At 48.8% G+C, this 19,107-nt stretch overlaps 7 protein-coding genes across 7 annotated transcripts; 3 read left to right on the top strand and 4 right to left on the bottom strand.

Annotated features, from left to right (window-relative positions):
* Nucleotides 1-22: 22 nt before the first annotated feature.
* Nucleotides 23-1,420, bottom strand: F4813DRAFT_386823 (SEP-domain-containing protein; the record flags this gene model as incomplete). Its single annotated transcript, XM_049246466.1, has 3 exons — nucleotides 23-794; nucleotides 851-1,263; nucleotides 1,349-1,420. The coding sequence occupies 3 exons, from the start codon at nucleotides 1,418-1,420 to the stop codon at nucleotides 23-25; spliced, it is 1,257 nt and encodes a 418-aa protein (XP_049102593.1).
* A 528-nt stretch (nucleotides 1,421-1,948) lies between these two features.
* F4813DRAFT_350493 (TOM13-domain-containing protein) lies at nucleotides 1,949-2,997 on the top strand. Its single transcript, XM_049242309.1, has 2 exons — nucleotides 1,949-2,429; nucleotides 2,497-2,997. Exons 1-2 carry the CDS (start codon nucleotides 2,160-2,162, stop codon nucleotides 2,602-2,604), a joined length of 378 nt encoding a protein of 125 aa, XP_049102592.1. The 5' UTR covers nucleotides 1,949-2,159; the 3' UTR covers nucleotides 2,605-2,997.
* Nucleotides 2,998-3,116: 119 nt separating this feature from the next.
* F4813DRAFT_299608 (60Kd inner membrane protein-domain-containing protein) lies at nucleotides 3,117-4,818 on the top strand. Its single transcript, XM_049240743.1, has 3 exons — nucleotides 3,117-3,275; nucleotides 3,343-4,266; nucleotides 4,321-4,818. The coding sequence occupies exons 1-3, from the start codon at nucleotides 3,201-3,203 to the stop codon at nucleotides 4,810-4,812; spliced, it is 1,491 nt and encodes a 496-aa protein (XP_049102591.1). The 5' UTR covers nucleotides 3,117-3,200; the 3' UTR covers nucleotides 4,813-4,818.
* A 338-nt stretch (nucleotides 4,819-5,156) lies between these two features.
* F4813DRAFT_400771 (DUF1688-domain-containing protein) lies at nucleotides 5,157-7,937 on the bottom strand. Its single transcript, XM_049248310.1, has 5 exons — nucleotides 7,101-7,937; nucleotides 6,750-7,025; nucleotides 6,447-6,663; nucleotides 5,705-6,354; nucleotides 5,157-5,629 (listed from the first exon to the last, which is right to left on the bottom strand). Exons 1-5 carry the CDS (start codon nucleotides 7,515-7,517, stop codon nucleotides 5,546-5,548), a joined length of 1,644 nt encoding a protein of 547 aa, XP_049102590.1. The 5' UTR covers nucleotides 7,518-7,937; the 3' UTR covers nucleotides 5,157-5,545.
* A 2,608-nt stretch (nucleotides 7,938-10,545) lies between these two features.
* F4813DRAFT_299553 (P-loop containing nucleoside triphosphate hydrolase protein) lies at nucleotides 10,546-13,383 on the bottom strand. Its single transcript, XM_049240742.1, has 3 exons — nucleotides 11,356-13,383; nucleotides 11,214-11,290; nucleotides 10,546-11,155 (listed from the first exon to the last, which is right to left on the bottom strand). The coding sequence occupies exons 1-3, from the start codon at nucleotides 13,258-13,260 to the stop codon at nucleotides 10,978-10,980; spliced, it is 2,160 nt and encodes a 719-aa protein (XP_049102589.1). The 5' UTR covers nucleotides 13,261-13,383; the 3' UTR covers nucleotides 10,546-10,977.
* Nucleotides 13,384-14,735: 1,352 nt separating this feature from the next.
* On the top strand, nucleotides 14,736-15,752 carry F4813DRAFT_400765 (uncharacterized protein; the record flags this gene model as incomplete). The annotated part of the gene is made up of 2 exons (XM_049248309.1): nucleotides 14,736-15,162; nucleotides 15,229-15,752. The coding sequence occupies exons 1-2, from the start codon at nucleotides 14,838-14,840 to the stop codon at nucleotides 15,750-15,752; spliced, it is 849 nt and encodes a 282-aa protein (XP_049102588.1). The 5' UTR covers nucleotides 14,736-14,837.
* A 361-nt stretch (nucleotides 15,753-16,113) lies between these two features.
* Nucleotides 16,114-17,729, bottom strand: F4813DRAFT_299466 (uncharacterized protein). Its single transcript, XM_049240741.1, has 2 exons — nucleotides 16,983-17,729; nucleotides 16,114-16,918 (listed from the first exon to the last, which is right to left on the bottom strand). Exons 1-2 carry the CDS (start codon nucleotides 17,533-17,535, stop codon nucleotides 16,476-16,478), a joined length of 996 nt encoding a protein of 331 aa, XP_049102587.1. The 5' UTR covers nucleotides 17,536-17,729; the 3' UTR covers nucleotides 16,114-16,475.
* Between the last annotated feature and the right edge of the window lie 1,378 nt (nucleotides 17,730-19,107).

Below are 19,107 nucleotides of genomic sequence, written 5' to 3'. Positions count from 1 at the left end.
AATCCTAACGTTGCTTTTGTGCTCATTTGTTCTTCTTCACCATGGCAGTACCGCCCTTCTTGAACTCGGCCATATCGCCTAGTACTAATGACTTGTCCGTGTGGTCTTTGTTGGGGAACGTCGTAGCTAACACCCATCCACCAGCTCGCAACTCCGGAGAGGATCGGGAGATGAAGTCATATACATCGTTGACCGTATGCGACGTGTTAAATCGAGCTGGCAGTCGCGTACCGTCAGGCATCTGGATTCGGATCATGATCGTGGGCTGAGAGTCGTCTACAGCCGTACTCGGCGCCGTCGACTGTGCTGCTGCCGGCGTGCTCGAAGTCGACAAGGTAGGTAGAGTCGCGGCGGCGGCGGCAGAAGATTCTCCCGGAACTGGGCTTCCTAGGCGACGACCCTCGCCGCCGAACGGCTTGTACACTTTAGGGAGTTGTCGGTAGTTCTCGTCGTGCTGCTGAAGCTTAACATCGAGAGGCTCGTCGAGCCTAACGTTCATCAGGTGGATAGGAGCGCGGCCTTGCTGTATCATGCGCAAAGCATCGGTGTTCTCGGGATCGTCAAAGCGGCGTAGCTCTCCGTCGTCGACGCTGAAGCCATCACGCCATAGGTGTAACGTCCGCTCTTGAATTTTGCCCGTAAGACGTGGACGACTAGCAGAACCGGCAGCCCCGAGAGGGTCTGGAATCGTGCGGCTAGGAGCGCCTTCGCCACCGAGAGTTTGTCCGGCGCCACGGAAAGAAGTCGCGCTGGAAGGGCCAGCATGAGAAGAAGCCTCGGGACGCTGTGAATTGCTAGAAAGTCTAGGGTTAGCCTATCTCCAAGCGAATAAAGAAACAACCATGATTACCCTGCTGCGGCATCCGCGAGAATATCGTTCACGAGTTGTCTACCGTCTGTGCGTTGATTCGGGTCTTGAATAGCAAGGCCGCTCTTCTCGCCTCCAGCGTACGTGTCCCTATGCGAGTCATCATCTTCGTCGTCGTCGTCGTCATCACCATGATCGTGGCCGTGGCCGCCGCCGAGCGAGCTTAATGTGGCAAGCCCTTTCTTCTTGGGTGCCCGCTTGGAGGAGCTGGACGTGGTGGGAATAGACTCCGGGGCGGGACGTCCATCGAGAGTGCGCGGGCCAGTATAATTGCTATAGTCTGCAGGGGCGGAAGTATTAAGAGGAGCACCTGCATCATCTTCTTCCTCGTCAGCGAAGTATGCTTGGGCTGCGGCGGCGAGATCCCAATTGTTGGCAGAGAGGTATTGGGTGGCCTAGAGGGAAAGGTGATGTATTAGCTGAAGCGATGTGGTGAAGGATGAAGCTAGCTATTAGCTGCTTTAGAACCGGGTCACATACCTGTTCTGTGGAAATTCCGGCCATGGCCATGAGCTCGCTCGTAAGAGCATCGTGATCTATGTTGCTCGACATTATGCGCAGAGAGGGTGGGGGGATGGAAGGGGAAGAATGAAAAACTCAGGGCGGTCAAATTGACTACGGAAAATTGGTTGTAGATGATAAGAGCCTCAGCTTCTGTAGCCTTAAGGAATAATCAAGTAAAGAATAAGGAATCGAATCTTTAATGTGACGTTTGCTGCTAGAAGGTACGTCCCCTAACTGTTAAATTCTTAGGCAGCTTCAGCAACGACGTCAAGGTCTCCACAGTAGCCTAATCACGATGAGTCGAGTTGATTTAGGTACTTCAGTGTCTGATTAGGTAGGTACCTACCTTAGGTACAACACTTACGTGGGGAGTTAGCGGGGTGTGCGCCTCCCATTGTTGCTATGTCCGATTAGCTAAAGCCCCTCCATCAACGAAATGACGAACAGCTGCCCTGGCTCGGTACCTACAGCTGTGTCAGTTTTCCAATCACCCTATTGTGACGTAACTAGCCTATCTAGGCAGAACCTGTGTTAGATCTCTACTCTGATAGGTTTAAATCGGTAACAACATTTCTAGCTACCGATAGGTATTAACATAATAATAGTGTTAATGCCGATTCTCAATGTTGAGTTCTCTCCAACCATTTCAACTTCAAAGTACCTAGGCAGCCAAGGAATCTCCCACAGCTCTCATTAACCACATGCAAACAAAATAACAAGCGACATGATACCCTAGAGTTAAGGTGGATTGTTATACCAACATCGTCTTCCCTCCAACATTTCAGCCATGTCCTCCGAAGAACCAGACCCCCTCTCGGGGTCAGGCGTCACGATGCATTCCGACAGCGAGCAATACTCAGCCGGCGAAGACCTACTGCACTCGCCACCTTCGTCTTCTTCTCCACCCATAGTCCTCTATAAGCCCCCCACCGTCTGGTCTATGCTCCGAGGCGTAGCTATTAACCTACTGTTACCATTCATCAACGGCATGATGCTGGGTTTCGGCGAGCTGTTTGCGCATGAGGCTGCTTTCAGATTAGGATGGGGGGGTACAAGAGTACGTAACGCTGCAGGACTACGAGCAACATGTAACTGTTTAGACAACGATTAACCGTGTTGCATAGGTCTTCCCTCTCTCCCGGCGGAGAGCACATCCTATCGGTCCAGGTATCGAAATGCGCAACCGACCTAAACCGCAACCTGACTTACGAGACCTGACTAGTCTCGAATGATGGAGACGATCTGCTATTTATACACGGGTAGAGCTAAAACGATGGAATATGTCGCTTGGCCTTATGTATTGTCTTATGCAAGATTAGAAGGGATGGGTGAATGACAAAAGGGAGAACGAAAGATATCATAAGATATTACTCATGTATAAACCCCCTTTTCGTAAGAAAATATAATTGCACAAAGCTCTAGGTTAAATAGGATACTCAAAATCCAATGTCTCGAGAGTATGCTAACCTAGTGCTAATGCCCACTTGAATATTCAATGATAGAATTGGTAACTGGTGAACTCAATCGTTAAGGAAATGGAAAGACTACACCTTTCATAAACACTATAGAGTTACAAACATTGAAACATTTTGGCCGATAATAGAAGCTGAGATACGTAATCAAATCGGAGTTGGAGTCGGCAGAAAAAAGTCGAGATAGCAGAATAGACTATCCGGATAGTACGTACCTAAGCTCCGGGAATCCCACTACGACCGTATCGATAAGAAAAGTAGCCCCAGTACCAAAGTTCCAGTAGAGTAAAAAATTCCAATGGAATTTATATCGTAAGTGGTCGGCCTCAGCTTCTACAGCGCTCACAATTATCGCCATGTTGCCGAGCAGAGGACTTCCAAGATCAATTCCAGCCTCGGCGCTGCGGAATACTTGGTCTACTCGGACACAGGTACGGCAGCATTTAACAAGTCAATATCTCATGAATTACTAACAAGCCTTTCTTCGTCGCCTCGTAGCCCATTCGACCTTTACAAGTTCCTATACGACACTTCTCCCAGGTACAGTCGCGGTCTACGCCATTGAGTAAATTTCGGAATACTTCGTGTGCGCCGACTTCACTGTTCGATTCCCGGACAATTGTCGCAGCTACCACGTCCGGCGTATTCGCCCAGCGTTCCGGAGCTTCGCGAAATCTTTCGTTATGGCCCTTCTCTTCTAAGAAGCAGTCGCCAATCGAATCCCAGCCCGCTTCTACCCCAGAGCCTCTATTATCAGAGCCCCCGGCGCCTGTCGATAATTACGAACGCCTCCCCGAGGAGTCTTTCGCAAGTACAACTTCGACTTCCGCTCCGATAGGCCACACAGAAGACGCCTTCAGCGACCTGGACCTGCCTTCCATCCTCGATATCCGCGAGCAGATAGGATACCTTAAAAATCTCGGATTGGATTTCGGATGGGGTCCGACTTCCTGTTGCGAATGGGTCCTCGAACATATGTATATATACACGGGCATGCCCTGGTGGGCTACGATCGCCGCGGTGGCTGCTTTATGGCGTATCGCTATGTTCTGGCCTACCTTAACAGCTAGCAAGCACAGCGCGTTGATACAACAGCTCGAGAGGAATCCGGCTTACATGAAAGCCAAGGAAGAACTGAACGAGGCCGCGTGGAAAACCCACGACCGTGTCGCTCAAATGCGAGCGTCGGAAAAGATGATGAGGTTAAAAAGAGAGACGGGTGCTAGCACGTTGCGCATGCTCGCTACATTTTGGACTATCCCATTTAGTTTCGGCATGTTTCGATTACTCCGAGGCATGGCCGCCCTACCCGTACCCAGCCTTGAGACTGGAGGCTTGGCCTGGTTCACCGATCTGACCGTTTACGACCCTTACTACATCCTGCCCATAACTTCTATAGCTCTCACGGCTTTCATGTTCAAGGTAAACCTATTGCGAGCCCCCTCTCTCTAGGACTCCCAGCTAATGGATCGTTAGCAAACAAGAGCCGCCAACTTGTCAAAGGATCCGGCAACCGAAAGTATCACCAAGCTAATGATGTACGGTTTGCCTCCCGTCGTATTCCTCGGCACGGCTTGGCTCCCCGCGGGTGTCCAGTGGTTCTTCCTGATGGTCACTGCCGGGTCCATCGTGCAGTCGTCGGCGACTCTCAACCCATCCATCCGCCGCTTAGCCGGCCTCCCTCCTCTTCCAACCCGGGGTGGAGGACTAATCCCGACCACAGCCATGGCTATCCCGACGTGGCAAGCACCAACACCCTCTAGCCAGAGATCCGCAAGCGATAATACAAGCGGGGCTACCAAGGGAATCGCCGAATCGGCCAAAGGTCTGTTAGGCGTCGACAAGCAGAAGGAGGAGTGGAAGAAGGCCCAGGCGTACGAAGAGCGCAGGGCCGCGGAAGAAAAGGAAAAGGCGTACCGGAGGATGGAGGATCTACGCCGGAAACAAGCCGAAAAGGGAGGGTTATGAGAGCACGGTCACTAGCTGACGAACGCGATGCGGCAGCAATGCGGCAGCAGGGATTGTATCATAACATAGACGAAGCGTCGATCTTGACGTACGCATGTAGGGTGAGGAATACCCACAACTGTGATTGCATTGTATATATATAGGTAGGTACATCCATCTGCAATACAAAACTCCATACAGTTCAACTCAAGACTGCAAGGAGAGTCGAATCGCGTGCTTACCAGCTATCTATTATCAACCACGACGGACGATTATTGTAAAACTTCATACAAGCCCCAATAATATTTATTTTCAGGCCTCAAGAATGGCCTTATATTTTGTACAGGTGATTAAATAGGGTTCTCCAGCAATACTATCCTATGTTAATCGAAAAAAGTTGATCAACTTTTTGTGATCGTGCCGCGACAAAAAAAAAACCCAAAACGCGTGGAGAATTACCAATAATCGCACCAACAAAGTTGTGTTGCTGTTGCTGTTGCCGTACCGTTCTTATCCGTAGAACGAATATAATATGTTTCTTCCTTTAGCCGCCTACTTCCGTTACTCAGGACGGCCCAAATGGCCAAGAATAGGCAGTATATTTTCCACCGACTTTCAGAATGCTAACAAAGGGGGTATGATCCTCAATCTACCAAAACTAGCGATTTTCGCTTTGTGTCGTAATGAATTCTAAGACAGGGTGATCGAAACGAACAATAGAAGCGTAAACAAGACACGATATTAAAATCCCTAGTTAAAATACAGTTCCATCCGAATCAATGAGGATGGGCGGCTCTTTCGTGTTGGGTCGGCTAACCTCTGCGATCTCGCGACCACCCTACATATTGCATTAGCTCTCGTTCAATAACTATAAAATAGACGCCATCAAAGTCAGATGGACTATATAGCTTACCTTCCAGCTTCCTGCCTCGAGCAGCTGTGCTAGCGTCAACTCGCCACCGTTGAGATCCTTCCTGAGGGTCTTGTTGACTTCGACTAAGAGCATATCGAGGAAGCCCACGGTAACACCTCGCCACTCGACAATTACGTCGTCGCTCGGCTCGAACATAGGCGCTACCTCGATGCCATCAGAGCCCGTCCGCCGGCAGTAGTCGCTATAGTTCTGCAGGCCACGTTCGAGGTCGTCGTTCTTGAGGGTCAATACGCCGAGGTCGATGAACAAGCCTCCGTTTCTGTACTCGGGCAGCCCCGTTAGGAGCTCCGTGCCGGCGAACTGGATCCTAAGGAGGTTCTGCATGGGCTGCATTAGAGAGTACGTGAGCCACTGCGTCAACTTGTGGAAAGGCAGGATGGATTCCCAGGGAGCGACGCCCGAGCTTGGCTGAGAATTAGGGAACGGAGAAAACCCCGGGGAGGTCGGCGGCGGTGTGGGCTGCGGCATCGCGGAGCACGGCCAAGCGTCACCAAGAGAGACGCCGTCGATAGCCGTCCGCGAAGGAGGCCAGATAGGAGCGAGCCCAGACATAAGCACGTTCCAAAGTACCGGAAGGACTACGATGGGGGACGAAGAAGCCTGTGTTGTCGGATGCGCCAGGAGGTAGTCTTCGCATTCATAACCAGTTAGCTAATACCAGCAAGAAAAGAAGAAAAAGGCCAAAAGACGAAACGCATAGGATACGGAGACGATCACATACCGACCATGTTGCCCGGCCGTCCGTCAGCACCGAAGAAATCCGTCTTCTCCGATAGCGCATCGCTAAGTCGTATCAGGAGCTGCGCTCTACCCTCTAAACCGGCAATCTCGTTGCCAGGACGTGATTGCATGCCCTTGGCTAGCTGCTCGACGGTCAACGTTTGAAGACCCTCCTTATCCACCTGGAACTTGTTGTTCGGATTTCCGGAGAACAACCCCTATTCGAGATACGATGTCAGCAAAAATCTCCATTCTAAACTAACACCCGCCGGTGCAGATTCACGGTGCACGAGCGCATACGTACAGCCTTGAACATCTCCAAGCTCGCAATGGCTAGGCCCTCGGATCTCCTGTAGATGCGGCCGTTCTCGGCGCTCTTAAAGCTCCATACGGTACCGGCGCCGGCGTCGAGCAGCACGCTGACGAGGAACAAATCGATTAGGCGGCGACACTTCTCGGTACTATCGACGTCGTCGGGAAAAGTCGCTAGCAGGTTGGCGACCCGATCCCGCCCGCCGGCGCAGAAGTGCTGGTACCGGCCATGGGGCGGGATCGACGAAAACGGAGCGTCGTAATCTCGCTGTTCTTCCTAGTCAGCAGATTCGTCACGTGGATTGTAGCTGCACGCCGGCGAATTGGGCGTAGATAATCTGACCTTGATGATGCCGCACACAAAGGTAGCGACGTCGGGAAACTTGGCCATATCCACGTCGAAATGGTTAAGGTTGTTGCGCAAGGCCTTGTCGGTCACGATCTTAGACCGCTCGCGGACGGAGCCCAGACTCCTCAGGTAACCGGCGGCATCGAGGACTGGATCCGGAGGCTTAGGTAGGTTGATTCTGGGCATGAGATGCGGCGTCATGGGAGTCATGGGGGTCATAGGAGTCGGCGGTACGCTGCCGGCCGATGCGCGATGATTGCTGTAAGATTGCGACTGTACTCTGGAATTGCTGGCTGATGAACTTTTGAAGTTGGAGCTTTGCGAGTGCAAGCTGGCCGTGTCGTTTGACCCGTTGGAAGCGGAAGCGTTGACTGGCTTGGGCGCCTTGGGTTTTCTCGAGAAGAGACCCATACTGGTTATAGGTCGTGTAATGTATGTACACGTTACGTATGTATGAGGTATGTATGTATGCCCAATTGCTTTTTCTGTTTTGGTTTTGTTTCTTATCTCTGCTGTATCCCTCCACTCTTCTTGGTCTTTTCACGCGTGACGAACGCCCTTTTTTTTCTCCTCCTTGTACGTTCTTATTTTTTTATTTAATTTTTTTTTCCTTCTGTCTTAGATTGGAAATACGTGGTTGGCTAGTTAGCAAGTTTGGGTGTAAGTATAGCCGGGAAAGTCAACCAGATTAAGCAATCAGATCGACCGGATCAGCAGCACGAACGGGGGAGGATTGGGAAAGACAGGAGGGGTAGGTACCCGTAACTATGAAAGCTAAGGTACTGGCTAAGGTGGGCTAAAAGGTTCAATGTTGCTAAGGGCCAAGGGCCAAGGGCTAAGGTATTATAAAGGGGGAGGGGCCATTTATTCGATTTTGGGCAGGTCTACCTCACATAGGTACCCTAGCCAAGACAGCTAAGATAACTACCTACCCAGGTATACATAAGCTCGCTATGTATTCCTTGTAGTTTCTAATGGTACCTTATTTCGACAGGGCAATCGGACAGCTTCCAGCCAAGGGGGGTGGAGAAAGAAAGGTGGTTGTGGGGGAGAGATAGAAGAGAAGAAAAAAAAAATTTAGTTAAATAAATAATAAAAAGTTCAGGGGGGGGGGGGGGGGGGGGAAAGGCCTGAATAAGAGAATAAGATGAGCGATGCTGCTACGCTGACGATGCTTGTTCGTTATCCGGTTGTTTGTCTTCAAACATCAACTCGAAGCTAAACAGAGAGAAGAAGAGTTATAAGGAATTCAACACAAGCAAAGAAAAAATTAGAATAACCTCGAGTGCATGATGCATTGCTACCTACCTATGTACCTAGGGACGTATGCGCAAGTATAATTCGTATAGCGATAGCTTAACAAGATGCTTGACAAGATGTAGTATAGTGCTGTAGTATAGCATGCAGACCGATAGCTCGGATAGGCAAAAAGCAAAAGCCGTAGCTAGGGATCTAGAACGAAGGAATGTGATAGGTAGCGGCCCGGTCGTTTGCTTTCTTTATCGGCTGCTTCGATATAACGACTTCCGGGTTAACAGACGTCGTATTATCGTCTGCCGGCCTGCTAAATAGGTACGCAGTAAAATAGCTTAAGAATATTCCAGGAACGTATGCTTTAAGATTGAACTCTTAAGATTGAAGCCTACCTATATCACAGTGTTTAAACTTTCACATCCTCAGGAGATCGATCCAGCAGTGGAGCTTTTCACCGGGATTCATCAGGGCTTCATCAGGATCAGCAGGAACCGCCGAACTGGGGACGGGGAAGACCAGGGATGTCAGGGGCCAAGCCATATAAGCTATCAAGGGGGGCCCGGTCTACCTAATCTTCTGATTTGTTTCCCGTCCTTCGGACGCCGCGCACATACATACAGCAAGGAGCAAGGTATGTGCAGAAATGTACAGCCAGGTTGATAGCTCCGTTAGGGGTTTAGCCAAGCAAATCTTCTCTTTGCCCGCGTTAAGGACCTGGGTGTTTTGACCAAGATGAAACGAGAATATGCCTCGTCGAGGTTGACTTAGGTATGTGTACATAGTATACGTAGCAGCAAGATGATGATCTTTCGATCCCACGTAATTTCACATGTTCGGTTGCCGATATATCAAACGTAACATATCCATCATCATCTCTTTCCCGGCCCGAACAACTACGGTTCCCGTATAATCATATGAGATAATCATATGAGGGTGCGACCTCTCGATATTATTCAATAGCGCTCCTTTCATACCTGACTTGGCTCAATTTTGGGTAGTATTCCAGCAGAGGAACAGGATGACATGCAGATATGTGACTCTACCGTAGCATGAATTCGAGCTTATCGTCGCAAGTTATGTATAAGATATCTAAGGTAGTAATCACCATCGATTACTTTTGTTAGTTTATGAATAGGTAGGTAGGTAACCTAGGTAGTCATCAACTTACATAGCTCATGATCAACTCATTACTCCCTGGTTTGATGTCTATCTGTTCTCTTGCGCACAAGCACCTCTCTTCTACCCGCGCCATGGACGCAATTGTTATGGCGCCATTTTGATCGTCCAATCAAAATATCCTCCCTGCGTCTCATCTTCGCTTAATTAAAGCTTCGGCATGTATCAACGGAGACATATTCGGCAACGTCATTGGGGTAAGATACTCCTAACACGATTGTTTACATTCGGTCTAGAAGCGAAACGAATCCTTACAATAGCTTCAAGTTGTTGTTTACATTTATCATAGCAATACTTCGGAGTCTCTTCTGCTTCACGCTATTCCTAAGATTAAAAATTTACTGACGAGCCGCAAGGTTCCTCGATCGTATAACATTTTCGTTTAGCCCCTAGCAAGTAGAATAGACCATCGTTAGCATGACAGCCATGGCGCGACCGGATCAAGCATCCGCCGGTCCCAATAGGATCGAAAGTCGAAACCAGACATTATAACTTGCGGGGAAGGATGATGAAGCAGTCCTCGGGCCCATCCTCTTCGGACAATTACATACATGACAGATCCAGGCGGTCGGTTCATCCACCAAGACAGCTTAGACTAAAGACTTGGTCTCCAGCGTAGCTCGACGCGAACGCCTCCCCAAGGATGACGGCTCCGAGGTATCGGCCACGCTGGTCCGGTACTAGAGGAGTCCGTGCAAGGAACAGACGCAGAATACCCATGTCTCGCATACTTCTGCAGGAACGGACCAGAGACCGGCCTTTAGATCTACAAATCGTCGGCTAGATCCATATAAAGCGACTGCCTGTTGGTACCGAGTAGAAATCACGAACGTAGCAATTTTCATATGAGACCTGAACTCTACAGTTGCGACCAGTACTTACTGTATCTATAAATGGGCGGCAGAGAGAGGATAGACAGCAGACTCGCGTTATCATCCGTCAAATCCTGGTAGATATAGGGAAGACGTGCGCCTCAATAATAGCGTTTTGTTAAGTAGTGTAAGACTTGACGGTAATTACGATACGCTAAGAATTCCGAAGCCTTTATATCCACCTATATACAGTGCGCAATAGAACCGTATACAAATTCTGGTTCCATACTATCGAATCATAGGGCTTTAAAGATTTGACCTAGGTTAATCATTAAGAGGCTGAGAGTTTAAGAAGTGATAGGAGCGCAATCTTCTTATATTTGCCTAGAACATGAAGAGCATGTAGGATGGTATATTTGATAGGCAGTTCCACTTATGGCGTTGGCTGTCTTAGCTCTCTGATCAACAGGATGTTCATGAGAGACAGAAACGGGCACGCATCACCTTCCTACTGGTCCTGCAATGACTAAATAGGCTACGGACTACCTAAATAGATGAACACACCCAAGCCGAGAGATAGATACTAGTCTCGTCTCTTCAGCAGGGTTCACTCAACTCTAGAACTATTCTCATACTACCGCGTGGGTACTAGATCGCGCCGTGAACGCATCCAAGTCCTTCAGACCAGTCTCGAGGACGTCGAGCTTCTTCGCAAGCTCGGTGCGCTTCTTGACAGTTCCATCATCCTCAGATCCCAGCTTCTCGACCTCTTCATCGGAGAGATCCCACACGACGTCCGGAGAGAACCTAAAGGGTTGACAGTTAGTACATTATTGGTATCTACGCGGTTTAGGGGTATACTTACACGTTTGGTAAGCATTGAATTAGGCATGTCTCGATAGCATTGACGCTGACATCGTCAATGAACTTTTTCAGCGCAACCTATAGATTATTAGCACACGGCCGGAAATGTTGACGGCTCGTAGGATCAAGCATGATAGGCATACCTGGTAATACGCCGCAGCAACATCAGCCGCGAGCGAGGCGGAGTATTCCTTAACATTGGGCCGCGTCCCATGTTGCAAGTGGCAGAGAATATAACGCAAAGCCACATTGTTGGCCACGGCCGGTGCAGTCTCCGTTGTATAATTGCAGATTTCATCCAATAGGTTATCAAACTTCCGGTCATGACGCTTAGTCTGGATATCTTGTACCGTTTCCGTTAGGTAGTCGTTGTAGGTGATGGGATGAATCGATAGGTGAGGCTCTAGTAGTTCATCAACCTTGTCCTTTAGATCACCCCGAAGGCGGTGCAGCGCCGGCTGGATATGATGCTTCATGAGACGGGTCTTGGTATTGTTGTCGCAGATCTCCGTGATGATCCTGTTGAACGTGCTAGCTGCAGCCTCGTGAATCTGCTCGACGAGATTCTGCGTGATTAACTCCCAAGGCTTGCACTGCCTGCTGAATAGGTCACCAACGACAAGGGGATTGAACGTGCCCGGAAGCTCGCGTCCTCGGCATTCTACCATAAGTTCCTTTACTACTTCGAGGTAATCCAGCCTTATCATATATCTTCTCGAAGATATTCTGGTCGGGCGCAGATCATCTTCGACGATTTCTAGGGCGTGACCGTCGACGCACATCTTCTCAGCATAGCCACTCAAAATCTTCTGCACATGCGCCCGTAAACGTCTTTCGAAAGCGTCCTGCTGGCCGGGGAAAGACTCGAAAAATTGATCGGCATATACACCGTCGATGGCTGCCTGAACCAATTTGGATAGGATACTGCTGATCCGCTGGAGATAGGTATGTTTCTCTCTCATGGTGCTGCGGGCTTTTCCAAGCAGTGCTAGCTTACTCTTGCAATCCTTGATTCCGGCCTGTACCTCGGTCTTGACACCCGGAAGCTCGGTCTGGACCTGCTTCCACAGGATGTCGCGCAACCGAGATCTTAGAGACCCTACGCCAAGCTGGGACTCGTCGAAGGTTTTCCAAGCAGAGTTGGCAAAGAACTCCTTTTCTCTCTTGTCTCTCTCTTCAATCGTGTCGTTGGCAGTGGTATGGCTCCTGTTGCGCAGAACATGCCAGCCAAGATTGAGCTTCACGTTCATATTCTGCGCCAGCTCCACATAGTACCGCTCGCTCTCGGAGCCGCTATCAATCTTATCTGGTTTCGTGATGAGACCCAGCGTCCGTAAGCCAGACGGATCGATCTCCCGAGCAAATTTGGTTACCGGCTGGTTAGCAAACGGGTTATCGGCCGCGACGACGGCGAGGATGATACTACGGCGCTGCCGCATATAAGACACCACAAGGTCATGGACCAAAGCAGCATCATCGTCTGACTGGTTCTTGTCAGAGGCACCAAATAGGCCTGGCAAATCAACTAGCGTCAAGTTGGGCGCGGTAGGGGATGTGCTCTCTATCCGCAGGACGTCCGTACTGAAGATCTTGGATCCCTCTCCAACTAGGCCCATGGCATCCTTGGCGGCGTCGATAATTCTCGGGAAGTCATTTTGATCTTTAGTCTTCCCATTGAATGCCAACAAACGAGCTCTTTCCTCCTTGCTTCTGCTGGTGCTGGGCTGGATGTGTACCTTGATCTCCGGTTTGTCGCCGCGGCGGAGAATCAATTCCGTAGCGAAGCGGGTGCACAAGCCTTCCGCGGTCGGGAAAGCGATTCCGGAAAGCGATTCAAGCGTGGAACTCTTTCCGGATGATTGACTACCGCACACGATGATCTGGGGTAGATCTACGTAGTGACTGACGCCATGGGACCTGAGAGAGTCGACAATGTCGAGCAGATCTCGGTGGTTGCTAGATTGTACCAAACCGGATGTCTTCTGGGAGATATCTTTGGCAAGGTCGGTGGCCATCTTGGAGTGTTTTCTTGCCTGTTTTCGTGTCATCGAGCCTGGAATGAGAAGTGGGGGAAAACGCAGAATGAGTTGGCCTCAAGATTTTGTTCTGAGAGGCGCAAGCTTAGGTAGGTAAAGATTGCACGCAAAGAAAACGACTGGTCTCATGCAGGCATATCTCAGATGCAAGAGAGGTGGTCAGATTAGATCTAATCTACCCTTGTACATATGTAGAGACAACGATCTCGTCCGTGCACAAGGCACAAGTGGATATAAAACCTGTTCTATTCCGTAGGTGCTGCAGAGATACCCGACGTTTTTATGGCGTTTGTACGTAGGTAACCTACGAAACCTGACTCAAATTTCAAGGCTACCTACATCTAGTACCCATCATCTTTATCCCAGTGTTGTACTCATAGCTTTTACACGTGCCCGAATATATTATTAAGGGCATATAGGTACCTTTACGTATACTATTACTTGTATCTTTTACCCGGGAAAGGGAAATGGTATATATTAAAGAGCGTTTGTGCAATGTAAGATAACAAGATCGCCTGTGACCTAATCATCGCCTTACCGTTAGGAAACTTAATTCCAGGCTTTATTCCACGATGGAATATGCTGCTTAATCCTTTAAGGGTTACAAGATCATGAGTATTAAGGAGATCTCAGCTAAGCTTGCTACTTTAGTGATGGTTAATATGGGTGTAAACAACCTTGTACCTACCTAGGTACCTAGGTGTATAAGTAATGACTTAAAGATATCGTTGTCGAGGGCCTATCAAATGTCTTAGGTGCTCGAAAGGTCTAGATCTGAATTATCAAGGAATACTATCTTTTAAAGGTCTGGAGAATTAGCAAACTATTACGTCCCTGCTCCTATCTTCACACTTGCACTTGTTGTAACCTGAGAAAGATGTCTTTATTTTTAAGACAGCACTGTTATTATTAGAAGTGGTTGCTTCTTTATTCGTTGATGGGTGCAATTTAACACCCTGAAATCTCCGTATGTCTTCTGTATAGGCCACGTCGATCAAGTTGAAGTTAGGCAAGCGGAGGAGAAAGGTATAAAGGCTGTGAAATATACCCTTCTATCCTTGTTGAATATCAGAGCCCTTATGAATTACCTATATCAGGCAGTTTCTAAGCTTTTTATCTTAATAATAACTACAGCTATAGAAGTAGTATTGTATTACGAAAGTTCCTTGTTGATTCTCTGCTTACCTTATATTTGCTTTTAATTTTGACGTGGATCTCCCGGCAACAACACGTCTTGGGCGTAGGTATGCCGTTGTTATGATTTAGGTATGTACCTACTTACGTGTATCTCATCACGAGTTGTAATTCACGACGGCCGGCCCATCATGTCTGTTTGGGCACTCAACCTAGCCCTGCATTTGCTCAGCTGCTAAAATGTCCTTGCTGGTTTGTTGGCCCCCACGGACGTAGTTTGCCGGTTGATGCATCGTAAACAACAGGTTAGTTCAGATTTCTTCGAGATTCCTATCGTCGGTTCCAATCTTCTACTTTACACAATCAAACTCGATGGATTTTGTCCAAACAACAATTTACAAATATTTCTTCAAGCAAAACCTATTGGTGACTGACGCAGGAAGCAATTAATCAAAATGCTTTCTGCTCTCGGCAACCTCCCTGGCGAGATGGTCCAGAATGTGGGAAGGCATCTCGACGATGGAGACTTGTCTTCTCTCTCTTGGACCTGCAGCGACATGCATAAGTTACTCACAGAAATCTTATATAAACGGCACATACTCAACCACGAACTCATGTACTATTCTGTCGAGCGCACCGCCTATCTGGAAACTGCCTGCTGCGCGAGCCCGGCCGCGTTCGGCAACAGCGGAATATTGGGCTCAGTACTAGAATCCGCAAACCCTAACGTGGTACTGCCAATGGCCGCGGTAACACCCTCACACCTGTGTTTAGCGCAAGGTTAGGACTATGCGATCTGTCTCTTACTCAACGCCGGAGCCAATATACACATGCATCTCGGTCAAGACGACCACCCATCGGCATCTGCTATAGACTCCTTCTGGGGAACGACGCCGCTGGAATGGGCCATCAGCAATTCATCTCGCTATCGTGTCAGTATGTTGCTAGGCGTCCCGATTCGTTCATCTCTACGCAAGCTTGATCACCCGCAACAAGAGATAGTGCAACTGCGCTACATCCGAGCTGCTTGCCGGAGACACGACCCGGAGGTGATAGCACTCCTACTTCAACACGAGCTCCCCCTCCAACTTCGTGACGACGAAGGAAATTCTTTCCTGAGCATATTCTGCCAAACTATCGAGAGCACTCGGCCGGCAGATTTGACCGTTGAGAAGTCAGCCAAGTGCGTCGTTGCCCTGCTCAAAGGCGGCGCCGATCCTCAGCAGAAAAACGACGAAGGCGTCTCCGCCTTAGACTATATACGTCGCATGATGACTTACGAAGGACCTAGCCACTTTCACCAGGAGGTCGCAAAGGCGTGGAATGAAGCACTGATCCTCGACGGCGAAGGCGTCCGCGAGAGACGTTAGCAATATAGCGGAAGCTGGTTCAAGAACGCCCCAAATCGACCCCCAGCCGAGTACCTATCTAAGCAATCTCGCTCGCCCAGACCTTGCGCTCGACGAAGATTACGGTGTACTATCCTAACCCGCAGCCGACCTTGCGAACATTTTTCATGTATCAATAGTTGCCTACCCATTTGTATACTTGCTCATCGGTCAGTCTATTTTAAGTAGGTAGCCTTTAGGTAGGAGTTTGGCCGAACCGTTCCCGAATGGACTCTCCCGAACCTAGGCACCTAGGTAGATAATTCGACGAACGCGCTGACTTGCATATGAGACCGGACCTTGCTAAGTTGTATCCAAGTCCCTGAAAAGCATGTCCAGTACTAGATTAACCTAGGCTAATAACTTTGAGCTTGACTAACTTTCAGAAGACGGCAATGCTTATAGCAACTGAGCAACTGTATCTGAAATAGTCTCGAGGTTGGCTGTAGTAAGCTATAACTTCTCACATGTTAAGTACCTAGGTTAGGTAGGTATATTCAAGTAACGATAGAACCTCTGATTCATATAACATAGTGCATAAGCTATCCTGCCCCTTTCAATCGGACAGTCTAGACTTACTTAATACCTATTTAGATACCTCAAAGCTTTCGTCGTCCTAGTCGATGTTGCAAGATTACTCAAAGATTTATTAACATATCAACCACGAACGAAATCGGGTCGTGTTAATAACAGCGCACCGTAATCTCAGCCTCGACAATTTGTCAATTCAAACTTTCGCACCTGCTTCTCCATATACTCTGAATGGAGAGTAGTTACAGGATTTGGTATCTCGCCCATTACCGCCTGGACTCGGTCGAATAGAAACGGTCCTGGATTGCACTCGTTATGATCGACCTGCGAATTATCGGCTGCGCCAATATCGTGGATGATGATGTTGGTCATCTTAGAGTAAATGGCTATCACACTTTCTTCTACTTCATCCGCGTCGGGCAGCGGCCAAAGACCCGCTCTTATCAAGCAGAAGATTATGGAACCGAGAATCATCGACTCGCACTTATGCGGACCCATCCAAACGGCGTGGCGGCACCACCTTGGTTTCTCGTCGACCACAGCAAGATTTTCGATCATCTCCCCAAATATATCCAGCAGAGCTCGAATCGTCTGGACACGAATCTTCGAGATGCGTTCTATGACACCATTAGTCTCGCCGTCTAACTTCAGGGGCCAGTCCTTCTCCGGAACGAGTCTTACCGATGATATCGGGCGGATATTGAATTTGATCCGTGCTGGTAGAAAATATCGCCGCCTCACACTCTAGCACCATCCTCCTGGACAAAGCCGAGAAATTATTTTTCCAGCCCATCTCCCACGATATCCATAATACCTTAGGCATCAGCTCGCGTGATTCTCTCTCCAACTTCTCTACCGTCGCCATCCACTTATTTGACCAGGGGCCTAGGGTGCGTGTGACATCGTAAAAGTGCGACAACACGGTCAAATCATACAGCTCATCGACGGAAGGCGTCTTTGGTATCTGCTCGAAGTGTGCGTGCGTGACGGAAAGAAGCACTGCCATCGCGGCAGGCTTGTCTTCGGGGAGGTTCACGATCCAATCCTCAGCATCCTTGGCTTGATTGGACCACCCTTCTGAGAAACTCCCGTACAGCATGCGGTCAAAGACTGGTGACGCGCGCGCAAGAGACCTGGAACAGACGGTGAAGACGACGGCCTTCGAATCGTGATCATGTCCGATTCGGAGTTTGACGTCACCACGACGATCGAATTCTGTAAGCTGAGCTGACATGTCTACCTCCTAGGGATTGTTCCCGAGGCTCACGTTGGGTCTCACATTAGAATCGGTAAGCGCATCCTAATATAATGCGTCGATCGCAGACTTTTCGACGTCGACCTAGGATTTCTTAAACAGAATATTCAGCACTACCTACAACGGACGATCTCGTATCAGAGCTGTCGTAGGCTGAGTCCATAGCCAAGAAAAGCCCAGACTATCTGCCGAGATAACCAAGGAGCCCCCTAAAGCGTGACATAGCCATATTATAATAGGTCTCGGGGTGGCACAGAAACTGGGCACATAGTATACCCGGTATGCTTACGTACCTCTCATTCACTCGATGCATCTTGGGGCTTGGTGTAGCGGTGCCAAGTCGAATTCTCGTGCGATGCCAATAGTTCTAATATAGCGAGCGCAGCATTTTAATAGGCATGCAATCCAAGCTAGGTAGGGCGCTTATAGGCTTGGAGGCTTGGTCGCATCTACCGGGGTAATAGTGTAGGAAGGTTGGCGCATAGTTCAATGCAGGAGCCAAGATACTCGAGGAATCGTGAATCATGTTGGCTACCTAGATAGGGGTTATCTTCTCCAGCGATTCCAGCGAAGTCTGTCTCCTATCATGTCGAAATAAATCGATCTTGATGGGAAGCGTCTGCCCAAGATACCTAGGTAAACTTCATTTCATTGAGTAGGAAACCTCCGTGGCCGGCTCGTTAACACCCTGCAGCTGAACTAATAGCTTCGACATAGATAATATAGGACCGACTCTTTGGAGATTTGAAAAGACCAAAGTCAAACCCGGCTGGTAGATTGACTCTTATCATTTCTACTATCTATTCGAAGTCGTTGCGGCTTGACTGCAGCATTTAAAACCATGCTGCTTTAGACTAGGTCGATATTCTTGTTCTATCCGCCTTCACCTTAGTGGTCCATTGCAGGAGTCAGGTAGGTAGGTACTTACATTTACATCGAGTACCTGTTTGATTCATTACACACTCGGTATTAGAAGACGGTTGATTCCAAGCAGCCAAGGTATTTTACTACCACTAGTATGTCTTTGCTCATTGGGTGGTCGGGCGGGGTGGGCCATCCTTGCATCTTTAACTGTATGATGGCGTCATACCTAGCTGTCGAATCCTGGATGTAGCTCGCCGAAGTAATATGTACCAACCTGCCCCCGTAAAGAAGTTGGTGGGGTTTTGAGCTTTTTAAATAGTATACCGAGAGGGTGGTCCCGAGCTGCTATCGTTTGGGGAGATGGAGAAGAGTTGGGCCCTATTAAATCATGCTGGGGATGTCTGCTAGCAAACAAACCAGTAATGTCATCAGAGCTAGGTCTTGTAATTGGTCCTAACAGCACTACATACTGGCATAACTAACATACTTGGCACTATGTTAATGAATACAGTTTATATTATGGCTTAAGGTTAACCCCGGGACACCGACAGGCTAAGAACAAACAACGTAGAAATATCAGGGGCACAGTCTCGGATAGAGTTATAGGTCGTCACGTAGAATGAAATTTCTTTTTGTGTCGCATGCGCCTGTCATGAGACTACACATCGTTAAGGTTGATGGTGTGAT

The sequence above is a fragment of the Daldinia decipiens genome (assembly GCF_022478715.1).
Source record: "Daldinia decipiens strain CBS 113046 unplaced genomic scaffold F4813scaffold_6, whole genome shotgun sequence".
Taxonomy (NCBI): domain Eukaryota; kingdom Fungi; phylum Ascomycota; class Sordariomycetes; order Xylariales; family Hypoxylaceae; genus Daldinia; species Daldinia decipiens.
Note: the sequence above shows the minus strand (reverse complement) of the source record. Positions and strands in the feature narration are given on the sequence as shown.